General features: G+C 66.4%; 1 protein-coding gene across 1 annotated transcript in view; it reads left to right on the top strand.

Annotated features, from left to right (window-relative positions):
* Positions 1-12,594: 12,594 nt before the first annotated feature.
* The window catches only part of AATK (apoptosis-associated tyrosine kinase), a 7,925-nt gene continuing 5,120 nt past the window's right edge, over positions 12,595-15,399 (top strand). Inside the window, exons 1-5 of the mRNA XM_010578717.1 lie at positions 12,595-12,648; positions 13,523-13,602; positions 13,742-13,860; positions 14,387-14,474; positions 14,691-14,824. Of these exons, the coding sequence (XP_010577019.1) occupies positions 12,624-12,648; positions 13,523-13,602; positions 13,742-13,860; positions 14,387-14,474; positions 14,691-14,824 (446 nt within the window). The 5' untranslated portion in view covers positions 12,595-12,623. The remainder of the gene's footprint in view (positions 12,649-13,522; positions 13,603-13,741; positions 13,861-14,386; positions 14,475-14,690; positions 14,825-15,399) is intronic.

Here is a 15,399-nt window from a genome sequence, read left to right as displayed (position 1 = left end):
CCCCCTTCCACCCCCGTCCCCGGTTCAGCCCCGCACCGCCGACCGGCACCGGGAGCGAAGCATCCATCCCCTTCGCCTTCATCGCCGTGAAATGTCACTCGGTGGGCTGCCGGCTCTGCCGACCGCACCGGACCCGCACCGGACCCGCACCCGCCGGGTTCGGCCGCGCTGGGACACGTCGGTGCGGCGGTGGGAACCGCTGCCGCAGCCGGGCGGCATTTTGTTCCCCCCGGGGCTGGAGCTTGCAGAGGAATCCCGGGGGTCGCGCTGCCTCTGAAGGCATCTCTGGGATTGAAATGGAATAATACCGACAGGGATAATGGTGATGGGGAGAGGGAGGAAGATGGTGCCGGGGACTGAGCCCCCGGCTGCCTGGGACGCCCGTCTTGCCGGCTGGGGGGCTTGGTGGTCGCCCCTTGGGCTGGGAGAGCCGGCGAGGGCTCGGCGAGGCGTCGGGGGACGGGGAGCGGGCGTTTTGGGGCGCAGGCTGTTATGTAAGGTGCCGTGTTACGGCCTCGGCCGCGTCGCAGCTGCGGGAAGATGCTGCAGACGCGGGAGCAGAGCAGGGGCTGGCTTTTGTGTGTGTGCGTGTTTTGGGGCTGCTGCGGCAGCAGCCTCCCCCCCTTTCCGCTGCCTTTCGCTCCGCGGCTGCCAAATGCCGGCAGCCGCCTCTCGCCCTCGCGTCCCTCCCGGTGTGGCGATCGCACCCGCGTAGGGCATCGAGAACCCCTCGTGCGCGGGACCCGTTGCCTGCTGAGCAGCCGCCGAGGCGGGAAGCCCCGGCGTGGGACTGTCCGGTGGGGCTGGCGGTGTGCTCGGCACCGGCTCTTTGTTTACCAAACCGGGGAAAATGCGTGTCAGGGTCCGGCAGCCAAGCGTCGGTGCTGCGGCTCCCGCACCTCTCCCGTCGCCTCCTCCATCACCGTGAAGGAGGCGAAGTGTTGACCGTGCCGGACGTGGTGGTGGCGGAGGCTCTGGCTGTCGGTGCCGGGCTCCTGCATCCCTCCCGGCCGGGTTCCTGGTCCCTCCTTCCTTCACAGCACGCTGCTCCCGCTCCCCCGGCCCTGGGTCTGGCGGCTGCGGACGGTCTGAATCCGTGGAGGGATTTAAAAACAAACCATGCCAGGATTCACCAAACCGCGTCCCCGTTGCCGGAGACTTTGTTCCCAGCCTGCTTGGCATTGATTTCTGTTCAGGAGGAAACCTCTTTATTTGCATCTAAAATGCGGTAGCGCTGGGAACGGAGCCGTGTTTTCTGTCCTCAGCCTCCCTGTGTGATTTTTCTCTGGGTTTTCCTGAGGTGCCCCATTTGCTGTGCTAATCCCATCAACCTGGGGATTTGCAGGGCATGTTTGATTTAAAAATCCTTCTGCAAGAAGGTTTCCATCGCTGCCGGTCGCCGTGCTGCCGCGCGCCTGGGCCCAGGGCTCGGCCGCCGCCGTATGGCTGCCACCCACGGCTACTGGCAGGGAAAGGAATTAAAGGGGGGAACAAACCGTGTCCTCTATTTCATGGCTTTGTTGATTTTGTCCGTTTGGCAGCACCTCCTGCCTGCACGGCATCGCCAGCCACCCGCGCCAGCCTGGTTTCCCTGGGGTTTGCTTGTGCCAGCATGGAAGAGGAGGAAGCGCTTTGCAGGGCACGGTGGCACTGCGACCGGGGGCCGGGCCGGGCGTGGGGGCTCCGGCACAAAGGGGAGCAAAGACACTCCTGGCCCCGTGTCCCTGCGTTCCCCAGAGAGGGATGGTGGGAAGCTGTAGCTGCCGGGGCTGGGCCGTGGGCTGAGCCGGCAGCAGGGAATGGTGACGGCGGTGTCACCTGGAGGTGGAGGTGCCGAGGGGATGTGCTGACAGCAGCAGCCTGGGCTCTGGCCTCACCTTCTGTTTGCAGTGAGGCTGCTTGGCTCAACTGTCGGATGCGCCCATGCCAGGCTGTGCCGGCTGCCCGGGCCGGCATGCACCGCACAGGGGGATGCATTCACTCCCAGCGCTGGGGGCTTCGGAGAGGGGTCTCAGCCCGGTGGCCTCATGGTTCCCATCTTGCTTTGCCCACCCGCAGGCCAGACCCAGAGGTGCTCCTGTGTGGTGCACGAAGCGCCGGAGCTACCGGCAAAACACCAAATGCCCTGCCAGCGCCACGCTGCCTGCCCCAACCTGTAGCCTGGATCTTCTGGGGTTTCCCATGGGAATTCGGTGCACTGGGCAGAAGTGCCACGTCCCCTGTGTCACCTGAGCAGTGGTTTGCTTTGGGGTCAACGGCACCCTGTCCTCTCGCAGCGAAGGTGACGACAGCTGCTCGGGGCCACGAGGACATCTCTGTTGTTGGGGGAAAAGCCTGCTCCCCTCCTCGCCCCACTGCCTGCCCTGCCTGCCCTGCCTGCCCCAGCTGCCCTTCCTGCTCCCTGCCTGCACTTCCCTGTCTCAGACCCAAGAGCACGTTTTGAAATCGTGAGAAACATCCTCTCTCCCCCACCTATTTCTTCTTCCCCTTTTTTTCCTCCCTTTGGCCACCCTGGCCTTTCACCCCATCCCATGGTGGCCGGCAAGGTGTCGCTGGCCGTGGCGTTGCTGCTCCCCGCTTCAGCTGCGGGACCCTGCTCCTGGACCCTGCGGTTTGGAGGGGTTGTGTGCCAGGGCAGTGTGCCCACGCCGGGGTCAGCTGGGGCTCGAGGTGCTGGGTGGGGATGGGGGGGTTGAGGCTTAGGGAGTGCAGGGGTTCCCCCCAGCCCGGTGTTTCGGTCCCGGCTGGCACATGCTGCTGTCCACTGCCCCAGGCCACATGGCGGCAACAGCTCGGTGAGTGCTGGTGCTCCATGTCCGGCATCACCATCCACTGCTGGCACAAGGATGGGAAAAGACTTGGGGGACTGCAGTGGCAAAGGGGCCATAGCGCCCAGGAGGACCCTGGCAGCCCAAACCCAGGTCTGGGCACCCCCTGCGCTCCCATCCTGGCATCAACCATGCCGCTGGCTGCCGGCGATGCTGGGGGAGGACGGAGGGAAAGCGCTGCTGGGGCTGGACGCAAAGGGGGATTTGGGGCAGGGAGGTGGGAGCTCCTCGGGCGGGAGATGAAGGTGGCTGCTACAGGGAGGTGTAACGTCCTGCACAGCCGGGGCAGCGCCATGGCCGGCGTCCCATCTCGCCACACGTTTCCCACGAGGGGACGGTGCGCGGGAGGTGCCAGCAGCGCACCATCTGTCCAGGCTGGCGGGCAGCAGGAGCCGGGCACGCAGACAGAGGGGGTGAGTCCCGGTGCCCGCAGGGATGCCAAGGGTGGGCAGCGGTGGGGTGGCACACCATGAGCCCCCTGCTCCGGCACAGCCTGGCAGCTGGGCTGCCGTGGGAAATGGCGTTGGCGCAGCACTGCAGTGCAGCAGGGCAGCTGGGCCCTGCTTGGCGGGGGGGAAAAACGGATCCAGGCAACTGGCAGCGCCGCTCCCCCGGGGGTACCGCTTTGCTCCCCCCTTCTGCCCTCCTTCCCTCCCTCTGCGTGCCACTCCCGCCCCGCTCCCCCGCCCCGCGCACACGGGCGATTGCGTTCTGGATGGCGATACGGATCCCTGTCAAAGCCAATTAGGAGAAATTAATATGCTGGGGTTGAAAGGGCTCCGCGCTTCGGGGCGGGGGGGGAGCGGGCTGTGACTCACGGGCTCCCTGCCCGGCACTCCCGGCCCTCCATGGGATGCCATGTGCCAGAGCAGCCCACGGGGCTCTGCCCGCTCCGGCACCGCATGCTCCCGGCTGGAGCAGGGCTCCAATGCCCACCTCGCCGTGCCGCACAGCGCGCCTCGGCCCAAGCCTTGCCGCCCCGGCAACAACTGGGGGCTGTGGGGCAGAAATGGCACTGCCAAGGTGCTGCCTGGCTCGGGGCTGCGATGGGGGGCTGCGCCGTGCACCTGCGTGCATGGCCACATCCCATCTGCTGACACGAGGGGTCTGCATTTAGCTGGGGGGGTCTGCATTTAGTGGGGGGTCTGCCTGGTCCTGGCTGCCTGCGGCCAGGGCAGGTAGAGCGGGTGACTTGTGCTTCCCAGGTTTTGCCTCGTGCGTGTTACGCTGCCTTTCCATCCCACTAGTTCCCTGAGCTGGAAAATCCGCTCCAGGTCAGGCAGCTCCTGCGCTCGGGTCAGAGGGGCTGTTGGGCCACTCTCGTCCCATGGCTGAGCCTGTTTCTATCCCGTGCCGCACTGACTTGGCTGCCTGGGATGGAGGGAAAGAGGTCCCGGCCATGCCCTGCAGCCGCTGCTCGTCTCCGGCTGCTCCTGCCCCGGTGAACGCCCCAGCGCAGGGCTTTAAATGTTGGTGTGGGCTGAGCTGAAGGGACCCTGCGGGGACCCGGTGCAGGGCACCAGGCTGGGGTAGCCGTGGGGAGGGCTGGAGGGTGACAGTGCTGGCGCGGAGAGCAGCCGAGCCGTGCTGACTCAGCGTGCCCGGTGGCAGGAAAATAAATCTCCTCTGGGCATTAATCCCCCTGACAGCCCAGGGAAGCGTCGGCGGAGCATGCTGCGTGGCCGTCTTAGCGCAATTACTGCCATAATATTGTTTGCCATCAGCTGAGCTCTGCGAGCCGCTCCAGCCTGGCCTAATGGCCAGGGGTACGGAGGGGACGGGGAGCATCCCGGGTTGCACCGGAGCTGGTGCAGGGCTCGCGGCGGTGGTCAGAGCTGGCTAAGGGACGGAAAGGATGTGGGGCTGGAGGGTGTGGGAGGGCTCAGCACTGGAGGAAGGGGGAGCAGGTCCAGGATTTCCTGCAGAGCCACTGTCCCCCAGCCCAGGATGAAGGCAGCGAGCGTCAGGGGGGTCCCGCTTCCCGTCCCTTCCCTTCTACCAGCCGCGGCCGGCATCCTCCTCTGCAGCCTGGTGCCAGCAGCCGTGTGAAAGCGGTTTGTTTTAATTACGGGAGCGAAGGAAAATTCCAGTGTAGGCAAATGCAATAAATGGAGCAGCGCTGCCCGCCTGGCTGGGCAGGGACCGGTTCTCCCGTGAGTGCTCCCAGGCTCCCATCCTGGCTGTGCCGGGGTGTCCTGCTGCCAGGCTGCCTCATCGGTGTCCGTGGCCCTTTGTCTTTCCAAAATACCTGTGAGGTTGTGTGCACCCCTCGGCACTCGCCCGCTCTGCAGGCTGTGGTGGCTGCACCCCAGGCGGGTGTTTGGGAGCCCTTGGGTCATCCCTGCCGCCATCCCTACAGCAAAGTAGGGTTTTTTTCTGGGCTCCCCGATCTGTGTGTGCCCGCGCACGTTGGGTGACGGGTGATTTGGGCGCCGTGGGGATGGCTGAGGGCAGGCGTGGTGCAGAGGGGTGCCGGGCTGGCTGGTGCCGAGCATCCCCCTGGTTTGTGTTCCGAGCATCCTTGACGCTGAGCCCCGCTCCCTGCCGCGCCGTGGGCTGGGGCAGTCAGGCTCTGGGCTGTGCCGGCCTGCCAGGGCTGTGGTGGGGGATGCCCTGATGGCTGCCTGGGAGTGGGGGGGTCTCCCTGATGCCCACCCTGGCCCCGGCAGCCGTCCCCTGGCAGGGCCATGCAGGGCCCTCGGCACACGCTGCTGCTTGGGGCCAGGACTGGCCACCGCGACTTTGGCCAGCTCCTGCTCTGCCGGCACCAGGGCTGCAGCAGCCATGGAGCATCCCATTGCCGGCAGTCCCCCGGGTGCCCTCCGCACACCTCACCCAATCCACCCAGACGGTGTTTGGGCACGCAGGGCTGGGACGTGCCCTCGGTTGCTGCCAGGTGCTCGGCGATCCTTGCGGTGACGGCACTGCGCGGCTCTCCGGTGTGGGGCAGGCAAGAGGGGAAGCCGCCGGAGCAGCTTGAGGCTCGACAGCAGGGAGGGGAGCCCTGTGGCAGGGGGCAGACCCCCTCCGGGGCTGCTGTGGCTGTCGGACCCCATGCCCAGGTTTCTGCCTGCTCCACGGAGCATCCCCCTGCCCGCTTGCCCCTCGACCGCCTCCTGCACGGGGCCCTGCTCCTCCGCCGCTCCGCTTCGGAGCCAAAGCTTCTCGTTTCATAACGTCGCCGAGCATTTCTGATAAAAATAGGCTGCCCCGCTCCGCGCTGCTTCTCTCCCGCTGTTACGTAAATGCTGCTCTGCCGGCTGGCGAGAGCCTCGTCTTGGCCGGTGCCGCACGCTGCTGGCGGCGGCACCGCGGTGCCGTGCTCACGGGCAGCCCCGGCTGCCGGCATCGCTCCCGGCACTGCTCCTGGCATGGGGCTGGAGGGGTCCCTGCCGGGGCACGGGCAGGGGAGGGGTGGATGCTCCCACCGGGTACGAAGGGCCGAGGTCGCTCCCTGTCCCTCGGGACAGTGGGTTTACCGTGATGCAGCCGTAGCATCCCTGCTGTCGTGGGAGGCTTTACAGCCCCTGACTCAGACCTGATTGAAAACACCAAGCATGAGAATTTGGTCTAAATAATCAATTGAATCTTGCTTGGCATGCTTTTTTATATATTACTGTTTTCTCAGAAAATGGAGAAAGTTGGTCGCGGTTGGGCTGTGTCGGCTGGAAACCCAGCTCTGCAGCAGGGCAGGCTTTGATGGAGGAACTTCTTTTTTTGTTTCTAATCAGGCTGACACGCTTGGTGTATGCACAACAATGATGCGGCTTGGCCTGTACTTATTACAGTCCTAATTTTTATTTCATCACGTTAGAAAATGATGGATGATCTTTTTTTATTTTCCATCTAATTATTTTTTTACTGCTAATTCATCCCAAGATGATAAAACCAGAATTAAGAGACAAGAATCAATCCTTTTAAAATACTTCTGCATTGGTTAAATAAGCCCACATTAAAAGATACATAAGGAGAACAGATTAACAAGGCGTGCCTTGCATTTAAAATTAACTGATCTATTAATCACTGGAGAGGTTGCCCAAATGGCTCTGGCTGTTTCTGGCGGGAAAAGGTCTTCAGGGCTCGGGGGTACAGCGTGCTGCTTCCTCGCGCCCCGGTTTTGGCCGGCCACTGCGGGGGGATGCATAGCTCCCATGGCATCTTGGTGGAGGATGCTGTGGGTACTGGCTCTGTGCCGGGCTCCTGGCTGGCATTGGTGGGTAGTGCCAGCCCTGATCCTGCTCCCTGCTCCTGGCTGCTCCCGTGGCAGGAGGGATCTGGGCTCAGGGGTGCAGCAGCCAGGGCCATCCCACTTCTTCCCCGCTGCCCAGCTTCCCAGTGCCTCAGTTTCCCTCTGGAGCTGCAGCCGGACTGCGAGGAGCAGCCTCGTGTTTGCGTGCTAAATGGCAGCGGATGGTTTCTTGCCGCCTGGATGCATGTGGGTGAGCAGAGCACTCGTCCTGTGGGGTGTAAAATTGCTTTCCTGGAAGCTGCCCATGGACCTGGGGATTAACACGTTACCAGGGCTGTGTCTGTGCCGGGAGAGCTGCCGGCTGAGGGGAACGCTAAGCCTGTGGCTGAAGGTGCTGATGGGTCCTGTGTGTTTGGATCCTGCCCTGCTCCCTGCCCCGAATCCTGCCCTGCTCCCTGCCCGAATCCTGCCCTACTCCTGCCCCAAATCCTGCCCTGCTCCCTGCCTGAATCCTGCCCTACTCCTGCCCCAACTCCTGCCCTGCACCCTGCCCAACACCTGCCCTGCACCCCTGCCTGAATCCTGCCTCTCCCAGCTGGGCACCTGCTGCAGGATGCTGCAGCCTGGCCCAGGATGCTGCACCCTGGGGTGCAGGTCCCAGCAGGTTCATGGGGTGGGGGCCGTGGTGGGGCGGTGAAGGGGCAGGGGAAGATATGCAGACCATGCTCCCGAGGCGGCAGAGCATCTGTTGCCTCCTGGACAGTCCTGCGAGCCCTTGCCTGGCTGTGCAGTCCTGGGGTCAGCCACGCTCTGTGGATTACAGATGGGGAAACTGAGGCACGGCACTGTGGCTTGCACCAGGTCCTGCAGCGAGAGGCCAGGCCAGAGTGGGGGGGGGGTCACGATGTGCTGTGCCCTGCAGCTTTCTGTCCTGGAGCTATCGTGAGTGCTCTTCCCGGTCAGGGAGGATGCTGGGCAGCCCTGCCTGTACCCGGGTGGGTGGGCAGGAGCCAGGTGCTGCCTGCCCGCGGCTGGCCCCGCACGCAGGCTTCGTCCTGGGCTGGGAGCCCTGAGCTGCCGCCGGCCTCTGCGGGAGCCCCTGGCTCGTCCCTTCCGTACACGTCAGCCTCCGCTTGCCGTGCCGGGCTCCGTTCTCCGCCGGGGAAAGACGAGCGGCAGCGGCCGCAGCATCGTCCCAGCTCACAGAGCGGCCCAGCGGCAGCGTGCCATGGCCGGCGAGGCGGCCGCAGGCACCCGGCAAACGTGAGTCAGCAAAGGCATGGCGGCCGGCAGAGCAGGCAGAGGCGGCGTGCTGCAGGGCTGGGACCCCACACCCGGGCCCCCCCCCACCCCAAGCTTTTTCCCATCCCTGTTAGGAACCGGCATTCAGGGCTGCGACCTGGGCTGGGTGGGCAACGCATTAGGCTGGGGGTGCAGGCAGGGCTCTGCCAGCTGCGGGGTGAGCGGCAGCAGCTCCATGGGGTGGGAGGGCAGCGCGTGCCCCGCTGCACCCCGCTGCGTCCCACTGCGTCCCACTGCACCCCGCTGCGTCCAGCATCCCCGGTCTCCCTCCGTTGCCATTCTGCTCCTGTTTGCCGGAGATGGATGTGGGGCTGGGGCAGGTGCCCCCGGGGCTGGAGCTGTGGCCTCGCTGCTGCCACCAAACCCCCGCCTGTCCCCACGCCGCAGGGCTGGCCGGGGTGAGGGGTCCGTGTTACCTGGCTTGCACTCAGCCATCGGCACAGGTGGGTCGCTGGCCCAGGCTGGCCCTGGGTGCTGGGGGCTGCCTGAGTGATGCAGCAGTTCCTGCTGGCCAGGCTGGAGGATGCACCGAGTTGGCCGTTCTCAGCCTGACCCCCAGTGGTGAGGCCAGCTCCGCACGAGCGGTTTTTTTTTGGGGGGGGGGAGTGCTGCAGAGCTGCAGCTGGAAGAGTCCCCTGGGACCCCCACAGCTGGGGTGGGGGGTTCGTGATGGTGCCAGGCAGGGCTGCGCAGTGGTCCCAGTCCTCCTACGGTGGTCACCCCCCCACACCTACCCTGGCCTGGTGCCTGTACTGGTGTGGTGTGCAGGGCTCAGCCGTGGGGTGCTGCTCCCCCTGCCCCACCAGCGCTGCCGCCATGCTGCTCCCTGCGCGGCGGTGCTCCAGCAGCTGCTGCTGCAGGTGCATTCGACCTGGTTTTGGGAGCATTTGGCCTCTGAAACGATGCCACATTTCCCATCGCCACACTGAATGCCTGTGCTGCCGTTATGGGGAAGGGCAGAGCTTGCTTGCCCGGGCAGCTGGACAGTGGCAGTGGGTCACGGTGGTGGTGGTGCCCCTGCCCCAGCGCGGCACCCTGCCCAGGCTGGGCTGGTCACAGCTCCCAGGTCACTGGTTGCGCAGATGGGGAAACTGAGGCAGGACCAGCCGGATCTCACTGGCCCATTGGTTTGGACAGTGGTTTGTTTGCAAAGCTCCAGTTCCCGAGCTGCGGCCCAGGGGCAGCTCAGCTGATGGTCCCTGTTGGAAAGGCTTCTGTCGCTGCGCTCTGCTCCCCGTCGACGTTCAAAAGGCTCTTTTCAGTGAGTCATTTTCTCTCTTGCTGTCCCACTATCCAGGGAAAATGGTGACATTCGCGGTACAAAGTGTGTTCACCATGGAAACCAACTGAAAGGAGGGGGAACGCCACCCCCTGCTCCTCCCAGATTCGGCTTTGCATCCACGAGCCTTAGAAGATGGCTCTTGATCTCCTTCGCAAGCGCCAGCAAAGAGTTTGCCGTGGCCCAGGCTATGCCAAAGCACATGGGGCCGGTGCATCCGCTCACCACCGTGCCGGGAGCCAGGGTGCTCTATGCCCGTGCTGGGCAGTGCCTGGGAGCAGCCATGCGCTGCCAGCTCCCGCCGGGGCGGCAAGACCTTTCCCCAGACCCTCTGTGCCCTTCAGGTGCTTTTCTCAAGGACACACGGGAGCTGGCAGCACGGCGTTGAGCCCCGGCGTGGGCGGCAGCAGAGGCACGGCGTGGTCGGGGCACGGGGCCGGTGATGGGGCAATATGCCGTGGTCCATGTGCAGGAGCCACGTGTGCACCATGAGCATCCCCGAGGGGCTCGGCATCGCGCTCGGTGGCCTGGGGAAGGACCTGGACGGGGGTTTGGTTTGGGGGGTACAGCTGAGCGGGGCCGTGGGTTAGGGCAGGGCACCCCAATGTCCCGCGGGGAAGGCACCGTGCTGGGCACCGCGGGGCTGCGTGCGGGTCCCCGGCGAGGCCGGTTCCGCTGGCAGCACCGTGGCCTTCCGGCTTCCTCCCACCACAATCGCCCCGGTTGTTCGGGCAGGCTCTGGGCAGAATAGTAATGTGGCAGCTGCAGCTGGCGGCAGGGGCCTGGCAGGGACGGGCAGCTGGGCCGCGATCGCCCCCGCCGCCACCGTGGTCCCTGCCGCCCCGAGGGGACACGGCGCAGGCTGGAGTGGGCTGAGCTGGTGCCTGGAGGGTGCGGTGCCCGGCCGGAGCAGCCATGTCCCCATCCCCGTGGCCTGTGGTCTGGAGCCGGTGCGGGGCTCGGGGACAGGAGCTGCGGTTTGCCCGGCGGTGCTTGCAGGTGGGACGGTTTGGGGCAGAGGCAGATCTGTCGGTGTCAGCAGGAGCTGGCCTGCTTTGTGCCGGGCTGGGGGCTCCCAGCAGCACTGGCAGGTCTCCGGCAGACCCTTCCCTTGGGGGATCTCATCTCCGAGCTCCACGGATGGGACAGGGCAGGAGCCAGCTCTGCCTGGGCACTGGGGACCGTTTTCCCATCCTCCCGGCTCCTGCAGGCACAGCATCCAGCCGGCCTCGGGATGCTGCCTCGACCAGGGCTGCTGCCGCTGTTGCCGTATCCACCGAAGGGCAAACCCCGGGGCCGCAGCTCGGCTGGGCAGGGGCGCGTGGGACCCCTGAGCCCGTGTAACCCCTCTCCACGGGGTGTCATTGCCACCCTGCATCCATGGGGACAGTACTCCTGTCCCGCTCCGTGCAGGCTGCCGGCAGGGTCCTGCCTCGGCTCTGGGGGTCCCTCCTGGGCTCCTCACCTGTCCTGGGCACAAGCTGAGCCAGCAAAGGGGGCACAGCAGTGCTGGGACCCCCGCTCCCCCTGAGTGCTCCCTGCCAAAGCCTCCCTGAGCCCCAATGTGCCCCTGCATCCTGTGACCCCCCACCCAGGCAGGACCCCCCCGACACAGCCTCATCCCTCCCTGGTCCCCCCCCGCTCCCTGCCCTGAGCCCATGCCCCTCCTGTCCCTACAGACGGCACCCCCCTTAGCGAGCTCTCCTGGTCCTCCTCGCTGGCCGTCGTGGCTGTTTCCTTCTCGGGGCTCTTCACCTTCATCTTCCTCATGTTGGCCTGCCTGTGCTGCAAGAAGGGGGACATCGGCTTCAAGGTGAGCTGGGGGCGCAGGGACACGGAGGGCAGGGGTATCCCTGGGCCAGGCTTGCCCAGGGACCCAGGGCAGCAGGGGGGCTTCTCCTGGGAGCCCCGCGAAGGACGGAGGCACCCGGAGGATCCCGGTGCAGGATCTCCCGCTCCTGCCAGGGCGAGCCCCAGCACCGGTGCAGGATGTGTTCCGGCTCAGGATAGCTTTGCTCAGGGGGAGCTCAGCCCCGCCCTGCCTGCCAGGGTGCTGCCAGGTCTCAGCATCACTGTGGGTCATATCCTGACCCAGCCAAGCTCCCTGCTCTGCAGAGCCTGGATCCGCAGGGCTCAGCATCTCTGCGGGATGTATCCTGACCCCATCCAGGCTCCCGGCTCTGTGCAGGGCCAGGCCACGGCATGGTTAAGGGCCGCAGCGGTCCCACCCGCACGCCCCCGGGGGTGGGAGGCACCCTGACCTCACAGGCACAGAATGTGCCGAGAAACGGTTTTTTTCTCTAATTGCTGGGATTTTTGTGGAGGCTTGCGGCGCCCGCGGCGGGAGGGGGTCAGGCGGAGGGGGGGACACGCCGGGCCATTGTGTAACCATCCCACACCGGCCGCAGCACCTCGCCGTGCCGGAGGGGAACAATGAGTCCCCCCGTGCCCCCGCACCGGTTATATAGGGGTGCACGGCCGGGGCCGGCCACTGCCCGTGTCCGGCGGGTCGTGGCACATGGCACACGGCGAGGCAGCACCATGAGGCAGGGCTGGGCAGGGCGAGATGCTCACCATCGCCTACCTGCTCACTCGTGCGGCTTTCGGGAGCCGAGGGCTGGCCAGACGGCGCAGCCAGGTAATGGGAGGGGGCGGTAGGGAGTGGGTGCCTGTCCAGGTGGTGGTGGTGGTGGTGGGTATCCGCTGTCAGGGTGCAGACCGGGTTGTGTGCTTGGGAGGGTGTGATTTTGGGGTCCCCGTGCCTGGGGGTGTGTGATGCGTGGGGCACGGGTGAGCCCGTCGGGGCGGCGGGCAGAGGGGCGCGCGGGGCAGGTTGCCGGCAGTGGGGAACCCGCAGGGTCAGTTGTCTCTGCTCGGTGTGTGCCCCCCCGCGTGCCCCCCGGCCCAGGAGTTTGAGAACGCCGAGGGGGACGACTACGTGACGGAGCTCTCGGCCCAGGGCTCGCCAGCCCCCCAGCATGGCCCCGAGGTCTACGTCCTGCCCCTCACCAAGGTCTCCCTGCCCATGGCCAAGCAGCCCGGGCGCTCAGGTAAGCCATGCAGGACCCCTGAGCACCGCGGTTGGGGGTCCCGCATCACCGCACGGCGGGGTGAGGTAGGGGCGGTGGGTCTCCCCTGCTAAGGAGGGACGGCTTCAGCAGAGCCCCGGCTCTGGCAGGAGCAGCTCCTGGGCAGGGGACAGGCAGCCGAGGTCCCCAGGGAATGCTGCCGCTGTCCCTCTGGGCAAGTGTCCCCGGTGGTCTGTCCCCAGCCATGTGCATGGCACCATCCTGGGGGAGCAGCGTGCACCCCGCTGGGGTGGGACAAGACCCGGGCACCCCAAACTGTGACACCCGTTAGCCCCGGTCCTGCGTAAACAAGCTCACGAGTGGGAGAGGAATGTGGGGGGTGCCTGGCCGCGGCCCCCTCCCGCCCAGCATCGCTCCCCAGCCTGGAGAATGGCAGCAGTGTGGCGGGGCCGGCGCGGTGCGAGGCGGCGCGGCACAGCCCAACAATGGCCCCATTGCTGCCCGCCCTTGGCATGGGTGTCTGAGGGGCAGGACCTGGGAAGGAGCTAAATGCCAGAGCTCCCACTGGGCTTGGCTTTGCTCTCTCTGGTCCCTGGGGAGGAGAAGGGGCAGGGAGCCAGCTCGCCACCACTGCCCCGTTTGGGGACACTGGTACCCCACGTTCCCCGGCAGGCGTGGCTGTGGAAGGATGCCAGGATGGGAGGATGCCCTGGCTGCAGGGTGCCTGGGGATGGCTGCTGTCGGGGATGCTCCGGAGCCCCCCAGGGCGATGCAGGGCCTGGCACCGGGCGGCACGGTGGGGATGCCAGGGTTCGGCCGGGACCGGCGGGTAACGCAGGCAGGCTGGGCGGGTGGGCAGGAGGGCGCGCAGGCAGCTGGATGTGCTCTGTTACAGTGCAGCTCCTCAAGTCGGCGGACCTGGGGCGGCAGAGCCTGCTCTACCTGAAGGAGATCGGGCACGGCTGGTTCGGCAAGGTGAGCGGCAGGGGCAGGGTCCCCCAGGGATACCCCGATGGGACGCTGGCCGAGGGGCCGGGGCTGCGTGAGACGGTGTTTGGAGTGAGGAGGGGGTGCGCGGTGAGGACGGAGGGGACGAGCCTGTCCCTTGCCCCAGGTGTTCCTGGGGGAGGTGAACTCGGGCATCAGCAGCACCCAGGTGGTGGTGAAGGAGCTGAAGGCGAGCGCCAGCGTGCAGGACCAGATGCAGTTCCTGGAGGAAGCACAGCCCTACAGGTACAGCCGGGGTCACTCCGCCGTGCTGCTGCTGCACCAGGCACAGCCGGGAGTGGGGATGCTGGTGGATGGCGCCTGGTCCCCTCCATGCCATTTTCGGCTGCCGAGCAGAGCTGTGGCTGCCCCATGGAGGTGCCCAGCCGAGCTCTCTGGGCAGCACGGCTCTGTCCCGGTCCCACTGTCCATCTGCCTGGGGCTCATTGCGGCAGAATGAGGGCTGTGCCGGGAGCCGCTGGCCACGGTGCGGGGGCAGCGGGCTGTGGTGAGGTCATGGGCAGAGTGGGGCCGAGGGGGAGGCACGGAGCTGCTCCCTGCCCCAGCAGAGCTGAACAAATGTCCCTTTGTGGCATGTCCTGGGGTGCTGGGACGTGCTGGTACCCGCTCCCAGCGCTCCCGGCAGTCCCTGCGCTGGCTCCCAGCGCAGCAGCAGAGGAGGCAGGGAGGTGGTTCCCCAGGGGCTGCCACTGTCCCCCCAGCCCCAGCCGGCTGTGATGCTGACATGCCCCCGTTGCTCTGCCCCACACAGGGCTCTCCAGCACACCAACCTCCTGCAGTGCCTGGCCCAGTGCGCCGAAGTCACCCCGTACCTGCTGGTGATGGAGTTCTGCCCGCTGGTGAGTCCCTTGCATCCCCCTGTGTCCCATCCCACTCCCTGTGGAGCTGCCGTGGGGCTGGGGAGCGAGGTCTGGTCGTGTGGTACCATGGAGGGGATGGCAGGGCTGCAGGCAGGGCTGCAGGCAGGGTGCGTGGCAGTGCTCTGCCTTGCTGGGCACGGCTGAGCCCCCAGTGACCCGAGCGCCGGGGAGGGTGACAGTGGCACTGCCCTGCAGGGTGACCTGAAGGGGTACCTGCGGAGCTGCCGGGGGGCCGAGGCCATGACCCCGGACCCGCTGACCCTGCAGAGGATGGCGTGCGAGGTGGCCTGCGGCGTCCTGCACCTGCACAGGAACAACTACATCCACAGGTAGGCTGGCCTGGTGCCCCGGGGTGGGGGTGGGGGGGATGCTGGGGAGGAATTGGGGGGGTTTGGATGTGTGGGGACCCCAGGATGCCAGCGTTCCTGCCCCACCGCTGCTCCTCCTGCCCAACAATATCCTGGTGCTGAGTGAGTTGCAGACAGAGACTCCAGCATCAGTGATTTTGTTGAGGAGGGGGGTGCACTGCCGTCGGGGGCCACCGGACCTTCCCCACCTGAGCCAGGATCTGCAGGTGGGTCCCCACCAGGGTGCCCAGTGCTGTGGTTGGGGGGATGTGGGTTTCCCAGCTGTGCCAGAGAAGGACTTTCCTATGGGCATCCCGGCCTCGGTGGGCCCTGCCGCACTGTGGGGGGAGGGGGAGTTTCGTGTGTGCCCCATCTGCGTGACCCCTCCAGGGCTGAAGCAGCCGCCCAGGAGCCCAGCCCCATGCCAGGGCTCACGTTGCCTGGGGACACCCGCTTTCTGCTTGGCTCAGCGCGTGATGGATGGACGGACAGACGGAGGCGCAGCTGGAGCCGCGCAGGCATTCCTGCTGTGCATTTGGTGGCTGGTTATCGGCACG

The sequence above is a fragment of the Haliaeetus leucocephalus genome, unplaced genomic scaffold (assembly GCF_000737465.1).
Source record: "Haliaeetus leucocephalus isolate CR32 unplaced genomic scaffold, Haliaeetus_leucocephalus-4.0 Scaffold646, whole genome shotgun sequence".
NCBI classification, from domain to species: Eukaryota; Metazoa; Chordata; class Aves; order Accipitriformes; family Accipitridae; genus Haliaeetus; species Haliaeetus leucocephalus.
The sequence above is the reverse complement of the archived record's forward strand: the minus strand, read 5'-3'. Positions and strand labels throughout refer to the sequence as shown.